At 32.5% G+C, this 19879-nt stretch overlaps 1 protein-coding gene across 1 annotated transcript in view; it reads right to left on the bottom strand.

Annotated features, from left to right (window-relative positions):
* LOC148272813 (nephrin-like) overlaps positions 1-19879 on the bottom strand; it is a gene marked incomplete at its 5' end in the record, with an annotated part of 89844 nt that overhangs the window by 24696 nt on the left and 45269 nt on the right. The window contains one exon of the mRNA XM_088239543.1: positions 3794-3945. Coding sequence (XP_088095669.1) covers positions 3794-3945 — 152 coding nt within the window. The remainder of the gene's footprint in view (positions 1-3793; positions 3946-19879) is intronic.

The raw sequence follows: 19879 nt of genomic DNA, 5'->3' as shown, positions 1-19879 counted from the left end.
GATGTAATAACTTATATTTACATATAAGTTATTAATTTAAGAAATACTTGGTACACTTCCACTTATTTATTTTGACCAATTAGCGCTTTCACCCTCTAATGGGCATCTTCTTAGAGGGTGAAAGCGCTAATTGGTCAAAATAAATAAGTGGAAGTGTACCAAGTATTTTTTAAATTAATAACTTATATGTGAATACAAAGTTATATAATATAAAGAAAACATAGTTAAATGTTATGGTTAAACTTATTAAAAGTAATGTATGGTAAAAAAAAGAATAAAATATTCATATAGTAAAAGAGTGAAGTATACGAGAAAAGTAATAAAAAAGAAATTCATTTTATGTTTGAAAATCTTACACGGTCACACATTGTTAGGCACAAAAATTCAGCAAAAATAAAAATAAATTGTCATTTATATGAGTATATTATACAAACAAACTGAATCTCCGGTTCGTCGGTTATTGTTGCAAAGTCAGTAGTACTTACTTCCTATGTACAACCGAATGAGCATGAACCCCTTTTAGGTAGCAAGTATGATCGCTTGTATATATAATGTTTCGGGGGAATCAAACTAACTATTTTATTTATTCTTACTTTACATTTAAAAAAAAACATATTAAAAATCAAATAAAAATGTTGCATATAAAAACTAAAAACTAATAGAAATATTATATTTATACATACACTCATACAAACATGTACACAATATACACATATAAGCATATATTCATATAAATACACACACACACACATGCAAACATACGTACACGCACATATTCCCAACATATCAAAGTGAGGGTGTACAAGATATTGTGTTAAACAACTTATAAATTTAATGTGTTTATGTGTGTCCTATTTCAATATTTAAAATAAACAATAAATTTTATTATGAGTCATTCAAAAATATTTATACTTGGCAATATATTTTTATAAAAAAGGATTTGAAATGCTTTTTAAAGCAAGTAATTTGAAAACTTGCAGACCTACAACAAAACATTTCTGTTTTAGGGTCGTTATCGTGTTGAAATTGAATTTTTGCGAAAGAGAAATGTTTGGGTAATAACGTTTTTTGCGCAGGTTGCATAATAAATCACGGCATACCGGTACGTAGTTTCTAAAATAAAATCACTGATTTTTAAATAAAAAAACAGAAGATTAATAATTTGTGTCGTCTGAGTGTAGCCGAATGCGAACTCAAATAGAAATGATTGGAATAAATTAATGTATAAGAAGCGATGACTAAATGTTAAGGCCAATATCATAAGATTTTTTTGTATTTCTTTTATCGGAATTTTTATTATTTATATATATTTTGTTTATGAATACATATAATCGTATATGTTTGAGAGTATATGAGTACTTACATATACAGGGTGTTCTTTAAACCCCGTCACATCCGAAACCACTATGATCAGTATGAGTAAGAAGACATATTGGCACATTAAAGTAATTTTGTTCTGTATTTATTTATTTTTTATCTTATAATTGCATTATTATTTACTTATTTTTTGCTCTTTTTTGCATTTTTCTAAATATTTTTTTGAAAGCATAAATTATATGTACTTTTTTTCGCTCCTTATATTTAAGTTAGTAGTAATTATTATTATACAACTATGTAGTGCTATTATATGATTTAATGTAAAGGATCTTTACCGACAAGCCATATTAATTGGCTTGGTGAGTCCTGTAAAAAAAAAATATTTCAAAAATGTTTTTAAAAAATAATTAAAAGTAATATTGTATGTAAATAGTAAATAAAAAAATAAATAAGGGTAGTATTTTTTTTTACCCTTCTTTGCTCATCTAACGAGAGAAGTTATCAAAATTGGGTCTCGGAAAAAACAACTCTATCGTGGATATTTGACCGACATTTTCTTTAAAATATTAAATATTATTTTACATAATATAAAAATATACGTTTTAAGTCAAATAAAATTTGTTTTCTATTTTAAGTTTAAAGTTCATTAATTCAATTACTCTTATTAAATGACTCCAAACTTATCTACTCTGTTGTGTCAATCAATATTTACGCGTGCACAATAAAATTTTAGAGAAATTAACAATTTGCTTTTTTTACCTTACATCTGTGTTATATATATATTTTTTTCCCATCGTGCAACATTACGCGGTGGCATCACGAATGCGCGCGGCGAAAGTAAGGCATAGTGGGGGAATTGTTAATTTGTATTCAAATATGATTCTACGCTCCTTCTGAACTATTCGTAATTCTAGGCTAATGTGGCAAAACGTAAAACTACTGCTTTAAAAGTAATTTAGTCGCCTTTTGTTTAATGCGCGTATGCGGATTTTGAACTATTCTGAATTCTATGGATGGAACATTAAAAATTTCAAATTCTTCTTTTGCAGCGAATTTTGATGGTTTTTTTAACACTTTGTATCCCGGAGCCGTGTAAACACGTGATTATATAACCATGCGTTGTGTCCCGGTCCCGTGCAGTCACGTGGTTTACCAGCTGTCTAAAAAAGCGCATTTTATTGACATCTAGTGACTTTTATTAGTACTTTTTTGCTGCTGGTAAACCACGTGAAAACACGAGACCGGGACACAACGCATGGTCATTATAATCACGTGTTTACACGGATCCAGGATACAAAGGACAAAAAAGGAGTGAGGCCCTGTATATGTGCGAACATTGCAATGCGCAATGTGGCTCTCCATAAAGGCCAATGTTTATTTATTTATTTATTTATTAACGGACATTGTCCATGTATACAATTTATAAGGTTTAAATATTACAATAAAAGAGTAGTTTAAAACATTTAAAGAAAAAAGAAAGAAGCATTGACAAACATAAGGGACATCGAGACAAGATCAGGACTATTTATTTAGTGCTCGTTTAAATCGTTGTAAACTTAAACCAAAAAAGTCCAGATCCTGTCTTGAGTTAACAATACGACAAAGGCGGGTCATTGGAGAATTTAGGCCATAGTTTGTTCTATGCTGATCGATGAACAGTACTTCATTGTTTCTCAATCTACGACAATCCCAGTAATGATGGAACATCGATTATACCATTTAGTATGCCGAACATATATATGGAGTCAATATTAGTTCTACGTTTTTGTAGACTAGAAATATTTAACATTGACTCTATTTCAGCATAAGAATAATTATCTCTCTCTAGTCCAAGCATCCACGCTATTTTTCGAAGCAAGCGATGTTGGACTGATTCAATGAGATTTATGCGATTGACATAGAATGGAGACCAGACCACTGAGGCATATTCAAGAAGAGGGCGAACAGTTGAGCAATAAAGAGTTTTGATTGTACGGACATTAGTAAAATCAGAGGATATTCTGTTAATGAAGCCAAGTAATTTCAGTGATTTATTTACTGTATTATCTATATGCTCGTTGTATGTCAGTTTATAGTCCAAAACAACTCCTAAATCTCTGATGGACTTGACTACATCAATTTTGGAGTTGTTGGCAAAACTATCATACAACAATTACTTATTTAATTATTTCAAATAAATCTGAGAAGTTTCAATTGATTTAACCCAGTATTTTCATAATTATGACACTTTTAAGAAAGCATTCACAGAGCATGAAATTTGACACAAATAGGCCGGGCACAAATTGTTAAAAAACACTTTGATTATTAATCTTGGTCCAATTTTACAAAGTTTATAATATTTGTGTAGGAACCTCCCAACCAATAATACCAAATTGAAATAAAGATTGTACAGTGGAGTAATAAACCGTTTTCGATTGTTCGATTTTAGATTCGCTTTATTTTTGACATCGGTTAACCAATACAATGTAAAACTTACCGATTCCCTGGTAGTTTTAAGTCTCGTCGAGCCTTTCCACCAGGAAATAGAAGGTTTCGGTCGCCCGCCAACAGTTTGACAGATCACTTCAGTTGTTTTGTTGTGGGAAAATGGTCTCTCTTTTCCTTGAATTTTCACCCAGAGTGGTTTCACTGAAAACAATAAAAAACCATTGCTTTAATCAACATTTGGAAGTAAATAACTTGATGTTATATTGAAGCAGGGCCTCGATTGTGACGGGAAGATAAAGACGTCATACCTTCACCTTGACGGTATAGTTGAAGATAAATTCCCTCTAGCGATTATAAAAATGAATCAAGGGGAAGCGTACGTCACGGTACACATATACACAAACAAACAAACCATCACGCCGTTTCCCCGTAAGGGTAGGCAGAGAGGATAGAACGCCACAACACTCTATCTTTGCATACAGATCTCGCTTCCTCTACATTCATACATCTTCTCATGCACGCGCGGCAATTATTCTGACTTTTGACATGTCCATCTTTAAGTATTTGTTGGATTTGGTCATGCCACGTCTTTCTCGGTCTTCCTCTATTTCTGCATCCATCAACATTCGCATTGTAAATATTCTTAGCCGTTCTCTCGCTGTCCATTCGTTATACATGGCCAAACCAGCGCAGAGCTCCTTTCTTGATTTTGTCGATAATGCTTGTCTCAGCCTTACATAATGTACGGATCTCAACATTTGTGCATCTATCGTACATAGTTTTACCACACATTCGCAGCTTACTTTCATCCCTGTTTTTCCAAGTCCATACTTCGCTCCCATACATCAGGGATGGGACCAGGACTCCGTTGTGAACTGCCAATTTTGCCTCTTGTGACAAGCATTTATTTGCCAAGGTCGATTTAAGTGCACCGTTCACTCTGTTCCCGGCACTCACCCTCCTTTCAATATCTTTCTCAGTCATTCCATCCCTAGTGAACATACTTCCCAGATACACAAATTCCTCTACTTGTTTTAGTATAACTCCATTCACAGTGATTTCACATTTAGTCATACTTTCATTTCTTTCAAAAACCATCACATTCGATTTTTCAACATTCATCAGCAAATCGCTTCTCTTGCATACATCGTAGACCTTTGTTACCAAGAATTGCAGTTCCTCTTTGTTATTAGCAAGGAGTACAGCATCGTCAGCATACAAAAGACAATTGACTTTTAAATCACCCATTTTTGCTCCCATTCTTAAGCCTTTCATGCAGTTATCGATATACACGTTGAACAGCCATGGTGACATAACACATCCCTGCTTCACTCCTTTATGAATGTCAAACCACGATGTGTATGATCCATTTACCCTAACACATGCTGTGCTGTCTTTATACAGACACATATGACACATATCTACGTTCTAAAATAACATAGCTTAAGTATGACTAGTTGAAGATAAAAGTCTCCCGACCTAATACAAAGATATAGTACCGATACCCCCCACCATCAAGTTTTTATATAAGTACATCATTTTATACCGACGAGTCTAAAACCCCTCGATACGTTTATCTACGCATTAAGTGTCAAAAATTTTGTTTCAATTTTTCCTTTAATTATGATTTATTACAAGTTTTAATCGTTTTGAGGTTGGCACTTTTTTTCTTAAAAGCCTATTAAAAATATAAGAGAGAAATAAGTAAGTTTTGAAGTCGAATTAAACTCCAACATAACTGTCACATTAATATAACAAACGCCTAGATGTGGAAATAATGTCGCTAGGTTCTCTCCTTTCAACAAATAAGAGTATCTAGGCGTCAGACACAGATTATGTGCGTCAGAAAGTTACCACTCTAAACAAATTATTTAGTTATTAGATTTTATAACACTTTATTTACTGTGTTCGCTTTACAGAATTTATTTAATAAGCTTCGCATTATTTATTTATTTATGTGTTATTATTATTAGTTTTTTTTTGCACCACAACAGGCCAGGAGGCCTAATTACAGTGGTGAATTACATCACAGAGCACCCAGGCTTGAGAAAAATCACATTTTTAATTTTTGTGTTCTCACCGGGAATCGAACCCGGAACCTTCCGTACGTGAGTCAGGCGTCTTGACCTCTACACCACAGAGGCCGCCATTGTTATTATTGTTTATTGTTTATATGCTTACTGTTTTTTCTTGCATACCTTTGTTATTATTGTTTTTTTTTTACTTTGTAAAACTTTTTATTATATCCTTTCTAACTAATTTCACATATTTTTTATGTATATTCTGTGTTTATTATTTAGTATGTTAGCGTGTATTTTATTTTTATTTTTTGTAAATGCCTTTTGGGCGTTAACGAACAAAATAAATAAATCTGTAGGTGCTATATGAGTTTTACCTGTCAACCGATGACGCATAGTCACAAATAATATACAAAAAATATCGCTTTACACTTTGTTGAATATTTGTAGTGAGTGTGTAATTCAGCTTTTATCGGTAAACGAATCCGAATCTATCATTGTTCAACGCTCGCGTGTTCATAAAAAAGCTTTTACCACGCTGATTGAACTTAATCAATTAAAACTTTTAATTGAGATGGCATCACTACTAATTTAACCATGGTCAACCGTTCCCCTATTTTTAAAAGCGGTTACAATGAACTGTAGTTAGGTGGTTGTTAAAGTTTGTGGTAATCAAGAAACGCACGAGGGCACTTCAATGCGATAAAGACCGCATTTTGAAACTCTGTTGATTCCAATTTATCTAAATTAAGTGGTTCGTAATAACAATTACATTATGTGTGTGGAGCCCATTACAAAGGGGCAGGGTAGTGAAATAATCAGGTTTTCTAACGAGCATTATTTTAGTAAATTACTAAAATACCTTTTTAAGCTTTATGGCTATCAAGAAAGGAATTTTTCCATGCGTAAAATTCTGGATAGTGGGGATAAAGCGTATTAGGTGATAGCATCCGTTGTGTCCATTTTTTCCTTATTTAAAAATGAGCATCAAAATTAAATAAAATGGTAAAAGCGTTGACATATTAATACATAGACCCGCTCTACAGAATATTTTTTTTTTTTCAAATAGTGACACGCAAACGTACCCAGGGCTGGTTTTAGCACTACCAGCGCCCTGGGCGGGATTTCTACGGCACCCTCTATCTTCTACCCCTTTAAAGTCTGTATTTTCAGAGTTTTCCATAAAAGCGCAGCAAAAGAACGGCTCTTCTTCTTTTTATCATTGGTAATAGTTCTAGGTAACTATTTGTTACTATTGTTAAGAATTGTTTTAAACCTCTTTATTAGTGTTTATTTTTTATTTTTTCGTTTCTTTTCTTGAATTGATTTATAAGTACAAAATATTTCTCTTCATTATTTGTTTACATCATTATATATTTTCAAACATAAATATATACTTTTTACCTAAGTATTAGTTTTAAATAAAAAACAGATACACGAGGGTAAAGTCGATGGTAAATGAAATGAAATTATTAACATATAAACAAATAATATTTTACAATACAATGATATTTGTTCATAAAATTATAAACTCTAATAAAAAAATAGAATTTTGGAAAAAATTGATCGGAACCAGCATGAACACGATCACAATACTAGAGAAAAGAACAAAATTAGACTTCCATTTAAGAAAAAGGCAAAGTCACAAAATTCAATTTTATTTAAAGCAATTAAAAAGTATTACGAAATGGAAAAACAACCTGTTTATTATATTAATAGGTAATTACTAAAACTTGTTAAAAAAAGCACTATAAATTTTCGATGCAGTTCTGTTAGCAAGCAGCAAGCAGCAAGCAGCAAGCAGCAAGCAGCAAGCAGCAAGCAGCAAGCAGCAAGCAGCAAGCAGCAAGCAGCAAGCAGCAAGCAGCAAGCAGCAAGCAGCAAGCAGCAAGCAGCAAGCAGCAAGCAGCAAGCAGCAAGCAGCAAGCAGCAAGCAGCAAGCAGCAAGCAGCAAGCAGCAAGCAGCAAGCAGCAAGCAGCAAGCAGCAAGCAGCAAGCAGCAAGCAGCAAGCAGCAAGCAGCAAGCATAATTTTATGCGCTCCAAAATGTTCGAATTACAAACCAACCCGTTCAGTTTAAAGTTTCACCAAGTTCAAAGGCCATCATTAGCCAGGCAATGCTTCTTTTGGCCAGCAAACTTGTGATACCAAGCTTACCTAAACATTTTACAATACATCATCGGGGTCGATAATGTATCTTCGTTATCGCTCGGGAGAATTTATCTTCAACTATACCGCCATAGTGAAGGTATGGTCATATCTTCCGATTGAAATCATCCCCCAGTCTTGAATTATCATTGTGTTTCCGCGGAATAGTAATAATAATTCACACGTTCGCCATATTGTCGAAAGTTCAACACGAACGCTTGCTATTACCAACTTAATATATGTAATATTAATACAAGGTAGTTTTAGCTTGTGCTTAGCTCGTAGTTCACATTTCCATAAGTTAACTTCTAAATAATAATCTGTTAATCCTATTAGGTTGGTACAAAACATTTTCCAAGCTAGGTTTTGGGTCATATTCTACTGCTGAGTTTATTGTTAACACAGAGGTAAATGGTTAATAATAATTACAATAAATTATTTTAAACTTTTAGAGGTAAAAGACAGGGAAAACATTCGATGGTTAGACGTCAAAAACGGGCTCATCAACAAATAATATATTACGAGCAAAAAATGCAAAACATAATACAGAAAATTTAATTTCGATACTCTATTTTAAAAAAAATAACAAAACCGGTTCAGTTTTTAGGTGCGGCAAACGTGACAACGAAACATTGATTTTGTTGATTTTAGTTCGGCATAATCACTCTGACATGCTGTTGTCTTTTTTGCACAGTATCGGAGAAGCATCTGCAAGACAGGGACAGAAAAACAGTATTCGAATACATGTTTATCAAAATTCCCTATCCCCGCATATCCTCACAATTTATGTAATGCGAAACACAAAAATTAAAAATATATTCATTTATCTTATTTTTTTTGGAATACCAACAGTGCTCCATATACATATACATTTTAAAGTAAACAACAGACATATTTCTCTTCAAGACCGTTGAAATAAATCCGACCTTCTAGTCCTATTTAAAATTCTCAACTCACTCTTTGATGTGCCTGAACTACTGAGCTCAAAAAAAAAAAAATATCCCAAATAGAAACCTCCGACAAAACTTACTCTTTCATACCGATAACCATAGAACTAACTATGGTTTTCATTCCCCTATGCCCAGAATTCTTAGGTCAGCCAACAAACATACCAGTCTTGATTTCTTTGATAACAAGTTGTCTTCTTTCAAACAATCACTGAATCAAATTCAATTATAAACACCTCTCTCCCACTTCATAACAGATTTCTACAAAGCGTACAAAATTAGTAAAGAAGATATAAAACATAATGTGCATATCTAATTTTAACAAAATACATTAATTGATATGAAACTTTCAATCGTCTTCATTAAATCTATGCGCGAGTATATACTCAAATCTAGCAATAGCAAAGTCGGTTTCAGCTGGTATTGAATAAAAGTAGTTTTCCAATTGACGTAAAATATATTTTTTACTTACAATCACAATAAAAAAACAAAAAAAAACGTCTACTTTAAAATTGTCCGTCTACTTTAAAGTTGCGTCCGTTTTGTTTCTAATTTCAACGGTATCCTATCAAAGAAAAATAGAAGTTTGGAAATGATTTTCGAAATACTACTTTCCAAATAGAGAATCTTCAAATGATATTTGTAATCTGCAAGCTTGTTTAAGTACTAAAAAAGCTGACTTGGGTTAAAGATGTAAAATTTAGTGTACTTTTTTGTATGGGGAAAAAGGCTGAGGTAATCGGATAGTTTCATCGTTCACTGAGAACGGACTGGCGCTGGGCGCACTTCATGTATATTTTTTTGTATGTTTGATTTATCATAAATTACAATTATTTTATTTATTTTCGCATAAACGTATTCACTACAAAACCTTATTATCGACTTAAATATAATGGTAATCTGTGCATAATTGCTTACTTTGACGATTCGCCCCTGATATGTGTAATGAATGAACATCTCTGCTGGCGAGCTCATACTAATGAATTAAGCCGCAAAATACTTTTCAGTCTACACTCACTTAGAAGGTTGCGAAAATTCTTACCCATTAATACTAAATGCACCCTTGTACAAGCATTACTACTCATTCTAGATTACGCTGCTGTTTCCATTATAGATTTAAGCTGTGAGCAACTCGATAAACTTGAACGACTTCAGAATACATGCATAAGGTACATTTTTGGTCTTAGGAAATATGACCACATTTCTGATTATCGTAGACAACTGAAATGGCTCAAAATTAGACAGCGGAGAGACTATCAATTCCTCTCACTTCTGTTCAATGTACTCCATAGTCCTAACGCTCCTTTATACCTGCGTGAAAATTTTCGAAGCTTATCAGTTCATGATTTACCTCTTCGTTCTTATACTTAAGGCACTCTCTTAATACCCATCCACAATTCATATAGTGTCCATGCGGCTCGACTGTGGAATCATCTCCCATCCACCATCAAAGATGTTACTACATTATCTCTGTTTAAATCACGTCTGAAGAAACATCTACTTTCTCTTCCTTAATCTCTCCTCCTTTCCTCTTTTCTCTTTTTTCCTTTTACCCATTGGGTAATAGTTTTGATTTAAGGTAATTTATGAACAAATACGTTAATCAACAATATTTTGAGTTTGTCCAAATTTTTGTAGGCAAGGACTGGATTCAACTCCCTGGTTCATATAAACATATTACAACAGAGATGAAGAACATTTAAGAGAACGTAATATAGAAGTCCAGGCATCTACAGGGCTTATGACCTGTCAATGGCTGGTTTAAGTGGCCACTTTACACACTGTGTAACATTCACCATTCGGCCTATATTTGTTGATAAATTACCTGGTCCATGAAGAAGTATAGAAATTGAAAAAATAATATTTTCAGGCGTTGCCTAGTATGTAGGTGAAATAATTCAATTTGATGAATCTCACCCGCATAAATAAAGGTTTTAGCTTTTTAACTTCACAAACATCAACAGATGAAAGAATTGAAGGAATATAGATGTTCAAATATAGGCAGAATGGTGAATGTTACACAATGTGTAAAGTGGCCACTTAAACCAGCCATTGACAGGTCATAAGCCCTGTAGATGCCTGGACTTCTATATTACCTTCTCTTAAATGTTCTTCATCTCTGTTGTAATATGTTAAAATACTTTAATTTCTATTTTTATATATCTTTAGCTTTTTTTTTCTATTGAATATGTTCTGTAACTTGAATTATAAAAATAAAACTTTAAATTATTTCAACAGAGAGGGAAAACATTTTTGAGAAGGGAATATGGAAGTCTAGGCATTTACAGGGCTTATGACCTGTCATTGGCTGGTTGAAGTAGCCATTTTACACACTGTGTAACATTCACCATTCTGCCTATTCTCGAACATCCACGTTTCCTCAACTCTTCCATCTGTTGACTTTTGTGAAGTAAAAGAGCTGAAACCTTTATCACTTGGGTGAGATTCATCCGGCTGAACCAAATCACCTACTGGGCAACGCCTGAAAACAATTTTCCAATTTTGGTTGGAAGAAATTGCCATTTGGCAATAAGCCTGCCGATGTGCAAATAACATTATGTACAAAAAGTTAAATAAATAAATAAAATAAATATGAAGATGCAAATAAATGATCATTTTTGCAGAAAAAAAATCACTGCGCGCCACTGATGCCCAATTACATATTACTGTTCCATAATAAAATAAATAGTAAATATGTTCATAAATAATTAAAGAATCGGCGAGAATTTCGTCTAAACTCCCTTGTAGCCGAGCATGGGGTACACAAAACCGACCAAATTACATTTATACACATAACAATCGCTTTTCCAACAAACTTCTGTTGTCTCTGTGATGAGGGTTAGTTTACTGAGCACCAGTGGCGTCCTACATCTTTATAAATAAACAAATAACAAAAACAACAACAACAACAGACCGTCACGCTGATTCCCCATAGGGGATAAAATGCCACACTACTTTGTCTTATTTTTGAGCCAATCAACTTGGAACCCCAAAAAATATTGGCATTATTGACAAAAAACATATCGAATTAATTTGATTTCCGTTATTTATTGAAAATTCTTGATGGAATTCCTGAAAAATCTTTAATTTTTGTGTTATAATTAACTGTATTGTCCCATTTGTGTCAACCGCCTTTGTTAAAAAACAATACAATGTAATTGCTTCAAAAATATTTAATGATTTGTTGCCAAATATAAAAGACTCAAAATATTAAACCAATTTAAAAATAAAAATAACGACACATATAAATAGAGTAGCGAGAGATTTTTTTGAAAAATATATGTAAATCAATAAACGTAGTACTTTATATAATTGGTACACATATTATTTATATTTTTATATATTTCATTGCTTTATATTTGTTTTATTATATATTATACTATATTATTAATGTTTAAGTAACATGTATTCTTGGCACATATATAAACTTTATATTTGTATAATAATGATTTTTAATTTCTTACATTTGATTAGCTAGGCATTTATAATTAAGTAGTTTTAGTTTTTCTTTTTTATGTTATTGATTTATTAGTATAGGACTACTTATATATTTTTTAAATATTTTTTTTTGCACCACAACAGACCAGAGGGTCTAATTACAGTGGTGAATTACATCACAGAGCACCCAGGCTTGAGAAAAATCACATTTTAATTTTTGTGTTCTCACCGGGAATCGGACCCGGAACCTTCCGTGCGTGAGTCAAGCGTCTTGACCACAACACCACGGAGGCCGCCTAAATTATAAAATAATACTTATGCTCTAAAGATAGAAAATCTTCATCTTAGAACAGGCTGTGCCATGTAAGATGGAGACTATCATAAACAGAAAGCACTCCGTTTTCATTTTACATTAATTGTATATTATTTTTTTGTACTAAATTTATAAATAAATGATAATTAAATAAATAAAATAATAATAAAAATCTCTGGGCCAAACATTAACCCTTGTGTGGCTGTGATGTCACGCTAGTCTGTCGACTTGGATATCGGTCGGTATCGGTCGATTGGGACACGAGATTGGATATATCTCTCTTATTTTTTAAAACTATGAATTCGTATTTTTTGTATGTAAATGGACATTTTCCCATCCGATTTGGAAAGTAAAATTTGTATAACTAAAGTTAATACAAAAAATATTTATCCTTGCTACGTGAAGAATGAATGTCCGCTAATTCAGCAACACATCTATACAGATACCTTATACAAGAGAGAGCACGAAGATGTTAGTCATAACAAGGAAGACAGAGACGCTGCTCTGCGGTAGATGTTGTCTAAAACAGATCCAGTCTTCAGTCGGTTGATGACACTGATGGAGGACGCACGCGCGTATCATGATTGGCGGATTTGCTATTTTTAATTTATTTTGCTAAAACAGGGCTTAATTATATGTTTATTCGCATAAATTGCGGAAAAGTAATTATAAAGCAGTATGTCTCCATGTTTTTCTTTTCAAATGTCTGAACTTTAGAATATTCCGTCTTTTACTAGTGGTAACGCGATGTTACATCACCGAGCGCAAAGGGATTATTTACCACAGTCTTTTAAGAGTTAATAAACAGTACAATTCCCAATGTAGACGACATACCGATAATCGGTGTATAAAAGTGATTTCAAACATGTTTATCACTCGGCGACCAGTTTATTAGATTGTATACATACCAGCCATTTTAATTTATTTCAAATAGTTGCCACCAGGGTAAAGTTTTTGGATAAAATTTGAAACAAAAAGTCAGTTGCACGTATTCTGCCAAAAGTGTAATTTTGCTGAAGTTCAAAGGAAGATAGATTCCTTTGTGTTTTGTTTAAGATTAAAAGTTTAAATAGTTACCGAAACTTTTATTATTATATAAAAAGACGTTCATAAGAATCATTATTTCTTTTTTTTCTAACATTCTTGTAATTTTTATCCTTTTAATGCCCGATGCAGCATATTGTATGGAAGCGAAGTATGGAATTGGAAAAATGATGAAAGTAGGTTAAATGCTGTCGAAATGCGATCCCTCAGGCTCGGCCTCAGGCAATTGCTTAATGTGTGGCAAAACGATGTATGATAGGTGCACAAACGTCGAGATCCGTGAACTGTGTAAGGCTGAGACATGCATTATCGACAGAATCAAGAAAGGGGTGCTGCGTTGGTTTGGACATGTAGAGCGAATGGACAACAAAAGAACGGCTAAAAGGATCTACGATGCGAAGGTTGACGGATGCGGGAAACGAGGAAGGCCGAGAAAGAAATGGCACGGTCAAGTCCATCAAATACTCGAAGAGGACATGTCAAAAGTAGGAATAATCGGGGTGCGTGCATAAGATGATGTATGAATGTAGAAGAAGCGAGGTCTGTATGCCAAGATAGAGTGATATGGCGTTCTATCTTATCTGCCTACCCCTACGGAGAAACGGCGAGATGGTTTGTTTGTTGTATGTTTGAAATTAAAACAGGGAAAAAAAAAATATTTTTCTTCATTTTTTCCAGTATTTGCGTAAAAAAAACATACATAAAAATATGTTTTTAGATAGAATTGTAAAAATTGGGCATTGAAGGGTCAATAGTAAAGATCAGGTCAACAAATTCGAATAGCGATATTGCCATCAATTACGATTTATTAAAATTTTAATCATTCTAAGGTTGGCAGTTTTTTTATCAAAAGCCTATTTAAAATACGAGAGAGTGTTCAATGTCTTGGATGAACGTATTAAGTTCTCCAAAACGAAAGCCATTTTCAGAAAGAGTGTATAAATCTGGATTTTGTTTAAGGGAAGAGACCATTGCAGGAGACTGCTGCGAGATATTGCATAGATTTATATACTATTAAGCGTGGTGTCCAGATGCCCTTTGAAATATATCTATGTTTATGTAATAATATTTAGTTTTTATTTTTGCTATTATTTATTTATGTCCGTGCTTCCACTTGCCATTATGTTGTATCCCAACTCAACACAGGGCGCTTGACCTCATAGAGTTTGGGATACGTTATTATTATATTTTATTGTAATATGTATGTATTTGTATGAATAAACTAAAAATAATAAAAAAGTAAGTCAAATTTTGAAGTCAAATTAAATTCTGACATAACTGTCAGTTTTGAAAACGAACGGCTAGATACACAGATAATTTGTTAGATTCTGGCCTATTAACATATAAGAGAATATAGGGGTAAAAATGTTGCACTATAAAAATAAATTTAGTAACATTTTTTTTTTCATCTGTTTTACTATCTTCCTAAGTGTACGCATCGAGACGTTAAATATCTGTCTTTGTAATCATTTTCAAAGTTTAATTTGGTCATACCAAGTCTTCCTCAGTCTTCTCGGTTTACGCATCCATCAACGTTCGCATCCGTGGTTGGTCGATTGGTGGAGTGTCGATTATTCTAATTTCAGCCTCACATACTGCACGGATCTCGACATTTGTGCTTCTATCGTACAAAGTTTGACCACACAAAGATATGGCTAGATGCTGCCCTTTTAACAGACAGAAGCATCTTTTAGTAAAAATGTTGCTACCATATAAAAACAAATTAGTAATTACATTTTTTCCACCTTTTTTTAATATCTATCTGAGTGAACGTATCAAGATGTTGAACGAACCGGCTTTGTTTACCTCGGTAGATAAATACAGACGAAAGTTAAGCATACCGTCTTGGTAATTGTCAAAAGTCATATAAAAATCATGTAAAAGGGATTTTTTTTGCTTTAATTGGGATTCATTGGAGTTTATAATCGCTTCGAAGTGACGACTTTTTATCACAGAAGCCTATTTAAAATAAACATAAATGAGACGTATTTTAAATTAAAATAAGTAGGGTACGGGGACTAAATTTTCGGAGTCATTCATTGGTTAGATTCGATCATATGATGTCGAAATGACAAGTCGGTAGAATATACCAAGGCAGAGAGAGATAGTACAGAATTTAAGTATGCCGTCTCAGTGTGTACCGATGAAAATAGCCCGAGGTATATATATTAAAGCAAAAAGACCATTAAAGATTTAGGGCTGAGTATTGTGAAAACTCCGCCACTGATTTGTAGACCCTTACTCTAATAATTTTACTTCGGCATTATTAAGCCAAATATGTACACTAATGCTTACTGCCAACTAGAATATCAGTTCTACCCTTGATAAATATTTATATACACAGAAACAATTCGGTTAAGCGATATTAAATTTGATTTCTCGACATGGACACGTTTTAAATTTACATAGACAAGCATTACAACCGTTGCTTCTGTGTGGATTACGTCAGTGGAAAGATTGTTTGATCAATGGTTCATATTGTATAAAAAATCTAAAATTAAAGCAATAGTTTTTTTTTATTTTTTTAAAATTTATTTCTTAAGTTAGCTTATATTAAAACTAATATAAACTATTATGTACATTTACATCATCTATATATATTTACATTTCCTTACAGTAACTCATACATTTATTTTTAAATTCTTTCAGACACTTTTCATTCTTCATACATTCAGGCATCTCATCATACATTTTTAAACCCTTATACATCAAACAATTTTGCGACTCAGCTCTTTTCAATAATGGTAGTCTTATTTTATCCTTTTGTCTAGTAGCATATCCATGACAATTTTTGTTTAAGACAACTTTATCCTTAAAATATTTTGGTAATTTATCGTGAAAAAAATTATGTATAAATATCAACATATTAAATTTAAGTCTCCTTCTTACAGATAACCATTTTAGTTCATCTCTCATTTTTTTTACATTGCTATATTTATTTTTCTTAAGAACTATTCTCATCGCTTTATTTTGTAAAATTTCTAGTTTATTTAAATTTCCTTCGTTTGCTAAAAATAATATTGTTGAGTAATCTATATGTGGAAGAATGATTGTTTTGTAAATTAGTTCTGCAGTATCTTTATTTAATTTATTTCTCAATCTACTAAGGAAAAATATTTTTTTTGATATTTTTTTATTAACGTGTTCAAAATTTGCATTTAATGTCAATTTTGAATCACAGTAAAATACAAAAAATTAAGATTCTTTACCACAATTTTGAACGCAGTAACTTGGAGTTTGCATCCGTTATGTGGAGCCCACAATACATATCACTGATACATATATAAGATAAAACGTTAAGATACATATATACCTCGCTCATTGAATCCATTATATCTTACGGAGTGCGTGTCTGGGGTCTCACCTTCCAGTTTCATCTGGGTGAAATTTATGATATTCAGGTGAGACTGTTGAGGGGGATCGTACCGGATAGCATAATCCGTGAGGCGAAACATATGGGCGAAAGTGTATATTTTTTAAATTCTGTAATGTCCTGCCGGTAAAACAACTTTGTGACTACAAATTGATTGTAGATCACTTTGTTGATCCGGAATACAAAAAAAGAGTTTCCCACACTCACAACACTAGATTAAAAACTAAGGGCTCCCTGTCTGTTCCCCGAATTACAAATTACTTCGGAGAGCGAACATTAAATTGCGTTGTTCCAAGATTGTTCAATGATCTCCCACAAACCATCATCAACATGAAAAATCTTCAAATTAAAAAAAAGAACTGAAGAAATATCTTCTTGATACTTTATAGTGCATGTTTATAAATAAATCTGTAAAATACAAATAAAATTAATTTAATTTAAACCTGTCATAAAAATAAAAAAATAAAAAAAATGTTTCCCACCGAAAAGTCTTTAGACTTAGTGGGTAACAAATTCTTTTATGTGTTTTTTAATTATAAAATAAACGCTGCTCTGCAGCATTGAAACTGAAAGGATTGAAAATGTTCAACGAAAATTTTTAAAATACCTAGATTATAAAACCAATATAATACTATATAAAAATAATACATACCTTATTTTATTGTTGACATTTTATCGTATTTACTGCATTTTGTGGTTACCTACCGTACTCGTATTGTATGGGACTCGTCGCACATTATTTATTCAGTGTGTATCAGTTCAATTTTAAAATAAAATGCTTTTTTTCAGAATTCGGTTTTGAAATTTAACACACTTTTAAAAAATACAATTTATAACAATTCTGGATTTGAATTTTAACAAAAAAGTCTCAAACTTTTTACCAAGCTCTTTCTTGTACCATTTTTAATATAATTACAAGTTTTAAACAATTATATTTTATACTGACGCACCCACACACACGCACCCTCTCCTTCATTCATTCCCACACGCACATGTACCCTCTTCCTCATTCATTCACGCATACACACATTCACCTACACATGAATACAAACGTCACACACATACAATTAAGTAAACTCTTTTCCTATATATTATTTGTCATTAGATTTACAGTGGATTGTTTAAATTGGGTCTAGTATTGTTAATATTTTTCTACTTATTTTGTTTATGTAATAGCTGTAAAAATCCCAAATAAAATAAAATAAAATAAAACAATGCACTTTCAGCCAATCTGCTAAAAAAAATGGTTTTTTTTAGCATGAAAATAGACGAACAATATCTGAATCATGCTTTTTAAATAAATTATTAAATAATAAAGTAGACTCTTTTAACCTACTCTTCAAAATTAATCTTAATGTCCCCTTTCGCGTGACAAGAAATAAGTATTACATCTGCCAGTCTGTAGCACTTACTATGCACAACACTCTTTCCTCTATCGTTCTTGCTCAAACTATAATTATTTTTTACATCTATTGATAAATTTAACATGCCCCTTAATTAATTTAAAAATATATTAAGACTCATTCTTTCTGACTGCGAACGCTTCCACTTACTATTTAATGATGCTCACACGTACACACACCTGAACACTTACTCCTACTCTAATACTCATAAACACACATTTACACTTACTCTCATTCAAATACACACAAACACATCCTTTGCTGTACCACAATTTAATATGTATGATTCTGATTTAGAAATTTTGCTGGTCTATCTTTAAACCGCATCTTTTATATGTTATTATATCATTGTCGACTGTTGCTTGCTGTTTAATTATGTTCAAGCTTACACACATCTGAATACTTACTCCCACACAGATACACACCCTTACAACTCTACACTTACTCTCATACAAATACACCCCTTTGTTGTACCACAATTTTATATGTATGATTTTTATTTAGAAACTTCGCGGGTCTGTCTTTAAATCTTATCTTTATTACGTTATTTAATCATTGTTGACTGTTTCTATAAAATAAATAAAAAAATTAAAACAGTTTGTTTGATCTTGAGAAGCCTCCAGCCGATAATCACATTGTACACTCATTGGTTAACTCTTAAACAACTGTGGGTCAATCTCAGTTCTACGTCTCTGCAATGAATTTCTTTATTTAAATGAAACTTTAAATGTCTGCTTAAATCCTCGTCAGTACTTTTATATATATAACTTCTCACCCTCAACGTAAAACTTAAACAAAAAATTAAAAGAACAATACACATTGATTCCATGAATTGGTACATGAACAAAAATAATTAAAAAAACAATAAACCATTGTTTTAAAGTGTTCTGGATTAAAAAAGCGACCCAGTGTTGAAAATGTCAATAGAATATATGACAGCTGCCACAATTTTTGTGAACGTTTTTCAGTACAACGTGTCATCCAGTTTTTTTTGAAAATATGTATTTTTTTAAAACATGTTACATTAAAAGTGCTCCTTAATTTAAAACATCAAATTATTGTGTCAAAATTCTTGGTCGTTATAAATCCACAAATATTAAATAACCAATGACCAGTTTAATCACTTTCGCGACATCTACGTGAACGGTTAGTATCTTTATTATAAAATATAATTAATTTCTCTCCTTCTTCTTCTTCTTTTTTTCCACATCCGCTACTAAGTGGAGCATGCGGACATCACCAGTTGCCTCTAGGAGACCCTATCGCCAGCCAGCACTCTCGCTTCTTCCCATGTCAATCCAGCGCCCCTCAATTCCGCCGAATAAAGTCTAAAGATCGTCATTGACGGCCTTCCAGGACGGCGTTATTCCGTAGGTTTAAAGAAGAGGAAACTAGGGTTTAGGTTCTCCTGAGGCATGCGCAGCACGTGTCCAAGCCAGGTCCACCGCCGC

Source organism: Micrasema longulum, unplaced genomic scaffold, assembly GCF_059751315.1.
Source record: "Micrasema longulum isolate JH-2025_06_02 unplaced genomic scaffold, ASM5975131v1 h1tg002184l, whole genome shotgun sequence".
NCBI lineage: Eukaryota > Metazoa > Arthropoda > Insecta > Trichoptera > Brachycentridae > Micrasema > Micrasema longulum.
Note: the sequence above shows the minus strand (reverse complement) of the source record. Positions and strands in the feature narration are given on the sequence as shown.